At 47.8% G+C, this 11,425-nt stretch overlaps 1 protein-coding gene and 1 pseudogene across 1 annotated transcript; one reads left to right on the top strand and one right to left on the bottom strand.

The window, feature by feature from the left end:
- Nucleotides 1–298: 298 nt before the first annotated feature.
- Nucleotides 299–3,982, bottom strand: LOC147962812 (uncharacterized). Its single transcript, XM_087534316.1, is given in 3 exon segments — nt 299–563; nt 565–1,085; nt 3,950–3,982. Coding segments are annotated over 3 exon segments (819 nt in total).
- A 1,214-nt stretch (nt 3,983–5,196) lies between these two features.
- Nucleotides 5,197–9,758, top strand: LOC147962811 (uncharacterized; annotated as a pseudogene).
- The last annotated feature ends 1,667 nt before the right edge of the window (nt 9,759–11,425 follow it).

Genomic DNA, 11,425 nt, shown 5'->3' with positions numbered 1-11,425 from the left:
TAGTTGTATCGATAATGCCTTTGAGTTACCGAGGGATTAAACAATTTCTGAACAACGACATCAAAGATACTGGATAGAAGAATATAACTAGCTTCGAGGTTTCAAACATGCCTAATGAGTTAAAATTTGACATCTGATTTTCCAGTTACTCATTGAACATTTTATATGAATGATAACATATATTCAACAGTAAGGTCGATATGATCATCTATCTAGCAAAGGCATACGAGCATCCACGAACAAAATATAACAAGATTAATTAGATCACTCCTAAAATATGAGAACTAGGAATGAACAATCACCTGGTGGCTGGTGCATAGAAACTCCTGAACGAATGACAGGAAGTAATAGTATTACGGGCTTCGCCAAGCTTCCTAGATTGCATACACTCTAGTTGAACCATATAGACACTCCCGTTCACATATACAAATATCCCGTCTGTATTCTCAACATATCCTAGTATAAATTTCAGCCAGGTCTTCTCTCCCTCAACCTGAGGAGGGATCCCAAGAATGTTATGCATCTCAATGGTCTTCCACAACATTCATGTGGATACACCGTGGAACATTCCTATGCCACATTCGAATGTTATAGTAATGGTGCAACATCATGGCAAGGCCAACTGCGCCATCGTCTGCCTGGATGATCTGATGGTTGCCTGAATGATACATACGGGGAGGCCCCTCGAGCACATCAAGCATTTGCCTTTCCAAATCAAATGCAAGTATACCCTTCATCGCATATTTAAATGACCAGTAATGTACATTACCACCAAGGGTGCTAAAATAATCGTCAACACAACCATGATATCGAACCTCTGTTGAGATGAGATCAGCCCATGTGTTAGTCTCAGAGGAATAAACAGAGATGAGAGGTCGACCATCCTTAGCACACACACGCAGCAAGACCACCTTAAAGGGGGTGGAATGGTAATCGCGGTGCACGTGGCCCCGTTCGCGGGAAGCACATGGCACGGCCCCATTGATGTAGCATTGCTTGAACTCGGGTGGAATTAGCAGACGATGTTGGCTGGCTGGTGGTGGTTGCCGGCGTTGGCTCGGGTCACCGCCACCCACACCCCACCGCTGAGCACCAAATGTTGTGTCGCGCCGATGTCAACGACCATAGCATTCCCGAGCCACCACCAGCCCACCAGCCCGAAGCACCGGACTTCTCCAACCTTGGCCAGCCATGGCTTGCACTAGCCACCCAGGAGGAGCCCAGCCAGCACCGGCAACCACCACCAGAGGGCAGCCTCGCGCCACAAGGGGAGCCGGCGGCCAGATTTCGCAGTACCAGATTGGGCCACCCAGCCACCACATGCGCGTCCCCAGCGGCCCTCCACGCGACCACCAGAAAGCACCAAGACCACGCGACACGCACGGCAACTCTTTGCCACCACCGAGTCCGCGCCTCCAAGGTACACCAGATTCATGAGGGAGGGTGGGATTTTAATGACCAAAACAAGGAGTTTTAACAATTGCGCCGAGTTCCCAAACCTGTACTCGAATGAAACACCGCTGCCTGGGCCTCTGAGTAATAGACCGTCGCCGGGATTTGGGTGCGAGGGAAGGATTTTACAGCACCTCTAACTTCACCTCTGCGCCCAGATCCAATCTCCCCCTGTTAGCTTTAATCTGTATATAGTTGTGTCTACATGTTTATTTCACTTGCATGTATAGTATAGTATGTATGTGCAGATGTACGTGTGATGCATACAAGCTGATGGTTTTAGTTAGGAGAGCATGCATGGAGTGAGTCCGAGGTTCCTTGTGAAACGGTGACGCACGCTAGTCTGAAGAGCCAACGGCCTGCACCAGAGTTAGTAGAGCGAATAGGTCATGATTAGTCAGTAGATGAGCTAGCAGCAACCAGCATCCAGTAGTAGTGGTTATGTGAGTTAGTCGTGTGCGTGCCTGCATCCAGTAGACTAGGACGTGGTGTTAGTGGCAGCTTAGCCGTGTTATATATTTCTGTGTATGCATCGAGTTGTACCTCATCAAGAGAAATACAGAGGAGAAAAGCTGTGAGCTGTGTGAGACAGCACGGCACCAAATATCCTGTCTTCTTGTGTGTGTTGTGTGAAACAACCCAGAGAGAAGAGGGCTGAGAGAATCGGCTCAAATACCCCCAAGGATTAAACTAAGCTCTGAGTTGTCGCCACTCGCCACCACCAGAGGGCGGCCCCGCGCCACAAGGGCAGTCCCGCACCACCATCAAATCGGTCATGTGTTGTCGCCATCATTTTTTGCACGATCCCAACAGCTATATTTAATGTGGGATCGCCGTTGCTGCACCACCATCCCTCTACATCAAATAGTTGTCTATAGTTTGCATCTCACCTCTGAAGTCAACCACCGGATCTAGAGTGAGAAACCCTCACGAAGACCTTTCGGTGGCCACAACAATCCACATGGAGGCCGCTACCGGGATGAGATTACCCAGCTGCCGACCGCGCCCAGCAAACAACACGGCGTTCGATCTCGGCATAGCAGCCACACCGACGGTCGCAGCATCCTATCCAAGGCGCACTATTAGGAAAAGTCCTACTAGTGGCGCACCAGTTTTGTGCGCCACTAGTATGCCTAGAGGTGCGCCATTACTATCTTACTTAGTAATCTCAGGTCAATATGCTTAATCTCAGGTCAATATGCTTAATCTCAGGCCATTTTTTATTTATTTATTTTTTGTTTTTTCTTAATCTCGGGTCAATATGCTTAATCTCAGGTCAAATCACATTCCGTGGTCAAACTTTCCAAAAGGTCACCCATCCTCACACTACTCCAGCCCAAGCACGCTTAACTTTAGAGTTCTATCCAACCCCAGCACCAGCTCTGGGCACTTGTTGATATATCTAGCATATCAATCCTATTGAACCTTGTTGATGTTTAGGACTTTGTTCATGTTCATTAGTGTGATGAAATTTTGAAAAATTATTTCAAACTTCCGTTCATATTACGTATCATATTTTGAAAAAAAAATCGAAACTAATTTTTTTTCCTGTTACTAGTAGCGCACCTAGCAAACGGTGCGCCACTAGTAAGTTTGAATTTTTTTGAATTTTTTTGCATCTAGATCTTGAAAGCCCCGTAAATTTTTTTCTGTTAAGTTTTTGAGGATTTTGAAAATGTTTAACAGGGTTTCCCCAGTTAAATTCGGATGTAACTATTCGAGTAGATGATTTTTCATATAGAAAACTTTTTAATCTGAATTCGTATACAAAAGTTATGCCCATTTTACAAATTCCAGAGAGATTTTGCAAATGAAGTCGAAATTCATATTTGTAAATTTTCCCAACAACTAGACCACAACATATCACATGGGAAACTTATTTTCTTTTATTTTTTGACATTTTTATCATTTTCTTTTATTTTTTTAAAATGAAAAGGCGGTCCAGGGGGTGCATTCGGCGGTATTTTCGGGCCAAGGTAGTAATGGCGCACCATGGGAGTGATGCGCCATTACTAGTTTTGAAAAAAAATAAAAAAAATAAAAAAAATTGAAATTTTTTTTACTAGTGGCGCACCGTGAATGTGGTGCGCCATTACTAGTTAAACTAGTAATGGCGCACTATCCCCTGATGCGCCATTACTAGTTTTGAAAAAAAAAGAAAAAAATTTGCTAATGGCGCACCGTGGATGTGGTTTGCCATTACTAGTTTAACTAGTAATGGCGCACTATCCCCTGGTGCACCATTACTAGTTTTGAAAAGAAAAAAAATTGTTACTAATGACGCACCGTGAATGTGGTGCGCCATTAGTATTTTGACACTAATGGCGCACTAACACATGATGCGCCATTAGTATATAGTAGTGGCGCACCACATGTCTGGTACGCCATTAGTGTCCATTTCATCTATAGCCCTTTTCCTAGTAGTGGCGCCCCACCTCCAAGACGGGCTAGCCGGCTTGACAACCACCGTGGGAGGCGGGGTTCGAATCTGGCATACCTGGGTGTGCGTCCAGATCCAGCCAACCTCCATCGCAACCGGAGGAACGGTGGCCGTCGTGCCTCCTCTGGCCACATCAGATCTGGACGCGAACACAGCAGAAAGGCACGTCCATCCGCGTCATGGTCGATGAGAACTCGCACGCGTGCAAAGGTAGCCATAAATCAAGCACATATGCAGCTTGATTGATTTGCTACCTAGCAACATGCACGTGAGCACGTTGATGATCGAATCAAACTCGGTGTGTCCTCGAGATCCAATCTCGTTGTGACATCGAGATCCCAGGAAGAACAGCCATAAGTAGTGACCCCGCCACCGCTGTCAGGTGCACTAGCTTCGCCGGCGGCGCCCTCCGGCGACGGCGGGAGGGAAAGACGGGAGGAGAGGGGGTTAGGCAGGGGGAACCGTGACCCCTCCCGTGTCGCCCAGGAAGAGCGACGCGGGGGCAAGATGGTTCTCCAATTCTGTAGAGGCCTGGCTTCATAGCCTTACAATTAAGAGAAAAAGCAAAAGTGAAGGTTGAGTTACTGTAGACTTTGTCGCAAAGTAGACCAGCGACGTGGGCACACGCGAAGCGGTACCAAGGAAGGAAACGCGTCCGATGGCAGATGAACGGCGATGGCGTCTTCCCGGATTCGTTTCTTCATTCAAACTTAACTCAACATACTTATGCGACAGAGTCTAAATCTTCATAAACAACGCTTCTGGGTCCTGACATATACCGAAGTGGGACTCCTATTGCGAACCGTCTCGACTCGTTCCGGCCGGATCGACCAGACAGTATCTACGTTAGGTAAGTTGACAGATAATAAAGCAAGGCCGACATGTATGCATATCCAATTCTAGGTACGCACGTCCAGGGTGCACGCATATCCAATGTTAGGTACGGACGTACTTCGTTTCCTTGGCCGCGTAGCACGTTGGAACTCGATTTGGGTACGCTCTCGGGTCCGATGCCGTGAAGGGTTCTGTTCCAAGTGTGTCCCGGCGGATCTCCTGCTCAAGTACGTCAATTGTTTTGTCCGTTCTCTATCTGCCGAATTTCTCGATCGATCGAGTCCGATCTGGTCGAGGATTCTCTCCCCGATCCAATTCAGCTTGGCTACATATTATATTAAATGCCCGGGAGGATTTGAGTTTGTGCACACCCGGCCGGATCCGACTTACGTGCCGGCGTTCCTTATTCCTAGCTGGTTATAGGAAGGAAGCGAAGGCCTCCAACTCAAACCCACACGACTGTTGGTGCGATGGAGGCAACGAAGATTGCAACGACGCTCCCAGTTGATCTCCTCCCTGAGATCGTGGCATGCACCGACTTCGTTACCGTCATCCGTTGTGCTGCTGTCTGTAAGCACCTCCGCTGTGACATCCTTAGTCCGCTGTTCATACGTCGCTTCAGCCAGCAAGTGGCTTCCACGTTCCACCATGCTTGCACACTGTCCCTATGACATGCAGCTCCTGAATCCGGTGCACCCGGCCACGCCCGCAGCTGTGCAGTTCTGCCACGACTACCTGACGCCTTGCATGTTATGTCACGCCGCCAACCTCTCTGGCCAGTACTATCTGGTGACGTCCCATGGCGGCCTCGTCGTCCTCCGTTTTTACGAGAAATCTGAATCCGAGCGCTCCTCTGGCCTTTGTGTGTATGATCCCATGACGGGCCGTTACACCTTCCTCTCAAGACCGACAGGTGACCAGACTACCCGGGACAACCGGCAGGCGTACGTCCTGCTCACCGCCGCAGACGAAATCGACTGCTCCTTCATGCTGCTCTTCATCAGGGTCTGCGAATGGGGCATCAGAGTACAGGCTGCCACATCCTCCTCTGGTACATGGGGGGCCATTACTTCTCATGTGAGCCACCCTGACTTTTCATGGATGCACACAATTGGGTACAACACCCCTGCTATCCTCCGTGGCGGCATCATCAACTGGCTAGTGTACAACATGGAGAAAATCCTCACATATGATGTGGGCACAGGGGTGCCAGGATGAGTCAAGCTCCCACCCACCATTCACAATCAAAGCAAGCTCCACTTGGCAACGTCACCAGACGGGAACCTGTTGAAACTGCTCGCCATAGAGGGGTTCAAGATATTGGTGTGGCGACAACTACCTGCGGTCACAGCAAGTTGTGGTTGGTCGCTGGAAAATGTGATCGGCATTGAGAACAAACTACGGTTGGTGTGCCCAGACATCCCCCACAGGAGTGGCGATGTAGTCGTTGATTTTGAGGGCTCCGGGAAGAGGAGCGGTGACGTGCTTCTGTTGCAGGTACACAGCAAATACGGATGTACTCCGCTCATAGTTCTTGATCTGCAGACGAAGGAGATGCATGAACATAAGAGGGGCTTCTCATTTTGGGAGATCAACCTATCATCCCACCTAGAAACTATGAAAGTATTTACATAGCTGGCTAGCCAAGTAAAGAGATTAATTAAGAGAGTAGTATGCAAATAAACAGATGTTCACGTGACTAAAGCATTTTTGTGCCTAAGCGGTATGGAGTGTTTTTTGTTACTGTTGGTAACCGAACTTATTGGTGCCCTCGCTGAATCAAAGGAAAATGTTTTGACTCCTAAAATATAAATATGTAATTTTTTGATATTTTATTTTATGTCATTGTTTTTTATGGATATCCGATGCAATAGAGAAACAGGGGATGACACGACCAATAAGTACAGAAAAGCAACATTTTTTACACAGTTGCTACATCTGTTTTACCAAATTATGTTTGAAGGTCACACCTCTATTGAGTACCGTAATTTATTATATATATATATATATATATATATATATTGACGGAACATTAAGTTTCTATATGAATTTGCTGGGGCATTAGAGCATCTACAGCCGGACCCCCTACTTTTTCCCTGAACATCTAAAACGTCCGCCTGGTCAGTGAACGGTCAAAAAATAGTGACCCAACCGGACCCCATGTTTCATCCCTAAACGTCCATACTGACCGGCACCCCTCAAATCAGGACCAAATGTGAGGGCAATATGAGGGGTTATGGACGTGCCCGGGCAAGGCTCCACGTCAGATATAGCGAGCCGGCGACCCCACCTGCAGTGACTTAGGCCAGAAGGCTGTGGCCACGATGGCGCCATCAAGCTCGCCGCCGGAGGCTGGAAAAGAGTAGTGATCTGCATTGCTTTAGTTGGTTGTTGTAAAAAAAATTGAGTTGTTTGGATTGTTTACCACATGTGTCATGTGGTAGTTGGTTGTTGTAACTAGATGGCCATGAATATGCAAATAGAATGGCATTCTTGTTCCTAGGTTCCCCGCATGTGTACGCATGATACTCCCTGTATTCCAAATTACTTGTTTTTCATTTATCTAAATATAGATGTATCTATAATGCTGATACAAAATTTTAGATGTAATTGTTCTGTTGAACGATAAACAAAAATAAGCAACAAACGTGTTCTCGTGCATACCAGGGCACCTTGAGATGCAGACCAGAGGCTACATCTCTCTCCGTACATTCAGGGCGAATCAGCCTGCCACGCCCAAACACCTGTCATTAACATACTCAGATACCTTCAAGCTGAAGGATTCATATGAATGATGAACTCAGAAGATTACTCGCCATCCAGTATTCCAAATGTCCAATTACATTGTTTTCTTTTCGCAAACTTTATTTCCGTTCTTAAGGCAGCATGGGACAAACAAATCTGGCCCGGTCCATCAAGGCCCAAATGCTGCCGTGCTGCATGTCGTTACAACCGAAGAAAACCCACCTCGATTCACGGGAGCAACTAATTAACGAGCGCTCCTTCAGGAGCCTCGCAATGATCAGCGCCACTTGGCGCGCTCTCAGCCATTCGCCACGTGTCGCGCTCTGGATGCTCCCTTCAGATTTTGTTTTTTTATTTTTCCGCACTCGTTTTTTGCTTTTTAAACGGTTTTTTTTCTGGGTTTTTTTTACGTTTTGGTTTTCCACTGGTCTTCCCTAGCTTTTCGACCAAAAAAATTTTGCGCAAAAAAAACACATTTTTTCGCGAGAATCACTGTTTTGTTTTCGCGAGAGGCACGGCCGTGCCTCTTGAAAACGGAAAAAACGCGTTTTCTGTTTTTTTTTCTTTCACGAGAGGCACGGTTTTGCTTCCGCGAGAAGCACGGTTGTGCTTTTGCGAGAGTCACGGCCGTGCCTCTTGGAAACGGAAAAAAATACGTTTTCTGTTTTTTTACGAGAGGCACAGTTTTGCTTCCGTGAGAGGTATGGTTGTGCTTTCGCGAGTCACGGCCGTGCCTCCTCGGAAACAAACAAAATGCATTTTCTTTTTTTTTCTTCCGCGAGAGGCACGGTTGTGATTTCGTCAGAAGCACGGGCATGCCTCTTTCGGAAAGGGAAAAAACCCGTGCTCCCGGTTCGGTTTTTTTGTTCGGTTTTTTTCGTGAAAAAAAAAGTTCATCAAAATCTATCAACATGGGATCTAGTTTTGAAGATCTCGACGCGTGGAATCCAACGGCGAAAGCGGTTCGAGATTTGGGCGCACGGCTTAAGAGATAAAATGTTTTGAATAAACGGATCTACGAAAAAAGGGAAAACTCCCTGGTTGCGACAAGTGGCGCACATGCAGCGTGCCACTTGTCGCAACCTGGGGAGTTGGAGTAATCTTGGCAAGGAGTACTCCTTAATTAGTGATTTCGTCGATTCACCCCGTCCCCGTGCGTACGTGCGTGCTAATCGCCTCCAAAAGCCCACTGGCATATCGACGCACGGCGTTTAGCAATGATCCGCCACCGCGGCGGTTGCCTGTGAGCACCGCTTGAAGACGCCGACATGCGCAAGGAGATCCTCGTCCATCTTCCACGCCAACCGTCCAGCCTCCCCCGCGCCTCCGCTGTTTGCAAGCAGTGGCGAGGCCTCCTCACTGACCCCCGATTCCTCCGTCCCATCTATGAACACCACCGGCAGCCGCCCCTCCTCGGCATCTTGTTCAATGACGGCGATAAAATCAAATTCTCTCCCGCCCTGCCTTGTCCCGACCACATCCTTCCTCCGCGCCTCGGCATGAAGGGCCGACTGCTCAGGTGCAGCCATGGCCACGTCCTCATCTTAAGATGGGTGCAAGCGGAGGTTCTTGTCTGCGACCCTATGACCGGTGACCAGCGATGTGTGACCATTCCGCCCAAATTCAAGGGGGGCTACGTCAACGGGGCGGTGCCATATATGTACTGCCTGCGACCAGACCCACGTGCAGGCGTGCACGGCAGTTGCCACTCCACCCCCTTTAAGGTACTATTGCTGCTTATGTGCGCCAAGGATAATCGACCTCTTGGTTCTGTTTATTCCTCTGAGTCTGACACATGGGGCAATGTCATCTCAACAGAGGTTCCATGTCTATATTGTATAAGAGCTGGTGCTAGCACCCTTGTTGGTAAAGTCCTTTACTGGTCTTTTATGTATGAAAGGAGGGCATAATTGGGTTTGATTTGAAAGGCAAACCCTTGATGTGTTCAAGGGGCCTCCCGGCATGAATAGTTCCCGAAACCACCAGATAATCCAGGCGAAGGATTGCAGTTGGTCTCGCCATGTAGTCTCACCATTACACTAACATTCAAGTGTGGTAGAGGAAGGTCAATTGTCATGGTGCTGCCACCTGGGTATTGTGGAAGACCATTGAATGCATAAAATTATTGGGCATATTATTATATGTGAAAGGCAGTGTCTACATGGTTCAACTTAAGTCATTGCAATCTAGGAAGCTTTGTGAATCCCATAATTTTATTACTTGCTATCATCCTTTCAAGAGTTTCTATGTGACAGGTGATAATTCATGCCTGGTCCTTGTATTGTAGCAGTAAACGAATCTCGTTTTATTCTGTTCATGGATACTTGAACACCTTTGCTCCGCAGATTGTTTATTATGTCATCATTCATTATAGATAGACAGACAAGCATATAAGTCTTCACTCTTCATGGTATGTTTGCTAGGTTAACAAGCATATAGCTCCTCTGTTTCGTGTGTGTTACCACTCAATGTAGTTATTTTCATCCTTGAGAGATAAAGAATCAAATATCAAATAAGTAATAGTGGAAAAATCGAATGATAGATGGTTAACTCATTCAACATGATTGGATCCTTGATAGATGGTTATATTCTTCGATTCAATACTTTGAATGATACTACTTGGAAATCATTTAATCCCTAGGTGAATGTGTTTTACTTGGAAAGGAACTAATTCCGTTGATAAATGTATTAATGATGTACCGATATTGCTGAAATCTGAGATGGGCTCTAGGCCCGTATTGCAATTTCTGAAAAATCTCTAAGGGCCCATGTGGGTTATATGGCACTAGGTGTGGTGGGAAGTTTAGTCCCACCCCGGAAGTGGAAGGAGAGTTGGAGTGGTTTATAAGGGTTTCTCTTCTACATGCTATTGGAGCTTGAGAAGAGAAGAGGCCCTCGCGCACTCCTCCTCCGCCGCCCGCCTCGCCACGCCACGCCACGCCACGCCACGCCTCGCCTCGCCTCGCCTCGCCTCGCCTCGCCTCGACGCGGGTTGCGGGATTGAGCCGAGCCGAGCTCACACCTACGCGCTTATTTTTGCCAGTCACTAACGGAGAGTTTTCTGACAGCTGGGCCACGATCTGAGACGTCGGATCGTGGGCTGTCACGGACTCGGACGTGGGCCGCCACAAACAGATCACATCTGCTCACGCGCATGCCCACCGTCATTCCTTCGCTGCTGCTGCCGCCAGTGACTCCATCACGTCCGCCGCGTACACGGTCGACGGGAGAGCAGGTCTCCGAAACCACGCCCTTCTGGTTCCTGTACGGGGTGAGGGGCGAATAGGTTTTTGGGTAGCGATTACGCGACTGCTCGCTTCCGATCGTCTACTTCCTCTACGTCCGCGTCGCCTTCATCATCACCATGTCCACCGACGCCGACCGTGCCGTCGCCGAGAAAGCTGAAGCCGACAAGAAGGCCGCCGAGGACGCCGCTGCTGCCACCAAAGCCGCGGCCTCTGCGTGGCCTACTGGAGGGTATAACTCGTTTATCCCGCTCCTGATTATTTTCATATTAGCAGTACTAGCAGTATGTGTAGATTTGTCTACTGTTTGCTTAGTACGTGCATGTTTAGATCAGAGTCAGTACGTCATCAACTTAGTCAATGCCATGCTAGTGATTTACTCATAGATTAATTTAATCGAGAAATTGCCTATTTACTCAACAATCTAAAAACCTATTATGTGTAGGAATTTCTCGGCAAGTGGCTTTGCCGCTGCACTGAAACCGGATAAGTTTACCAGTACATACTTCAAGCGTTGGCAGACTAAGACCACGTTATGGCTCACGGCTATGAACGTGTTCTGGGTCACCGGTGTCTCCACGGGAACGATTGCTCCTGAACAGGAGAAGATGTTCAAGGGGGCTACCGTTGTGTTTCTCGGAGCAGTTCTTAGCGTGATCGGAGATAAACTGGTCGACGCATATTTACATGTGCGTGTCGCCAAGGACTT

The sequence above is a fragment of the Triticum urartu genome, chromosome 7A, assembly GCF_056163025.1.
Source record: "Triticum urartu cultivar PI428250 chromosome 7A, HENAU_Tu73, whole genome shotgun sequence".
NCBI classification, from domain to species: Eukaryota; Viridiplantae; Streptophyta; class Magnoliopsida; order Poales; family Poaceae; genus Triticum; species Triticum urartu.
Note: the sequence above shows the minus strand (reverse complement) of the source record. Positions and strands in the feature narration are given on the sequence as shown.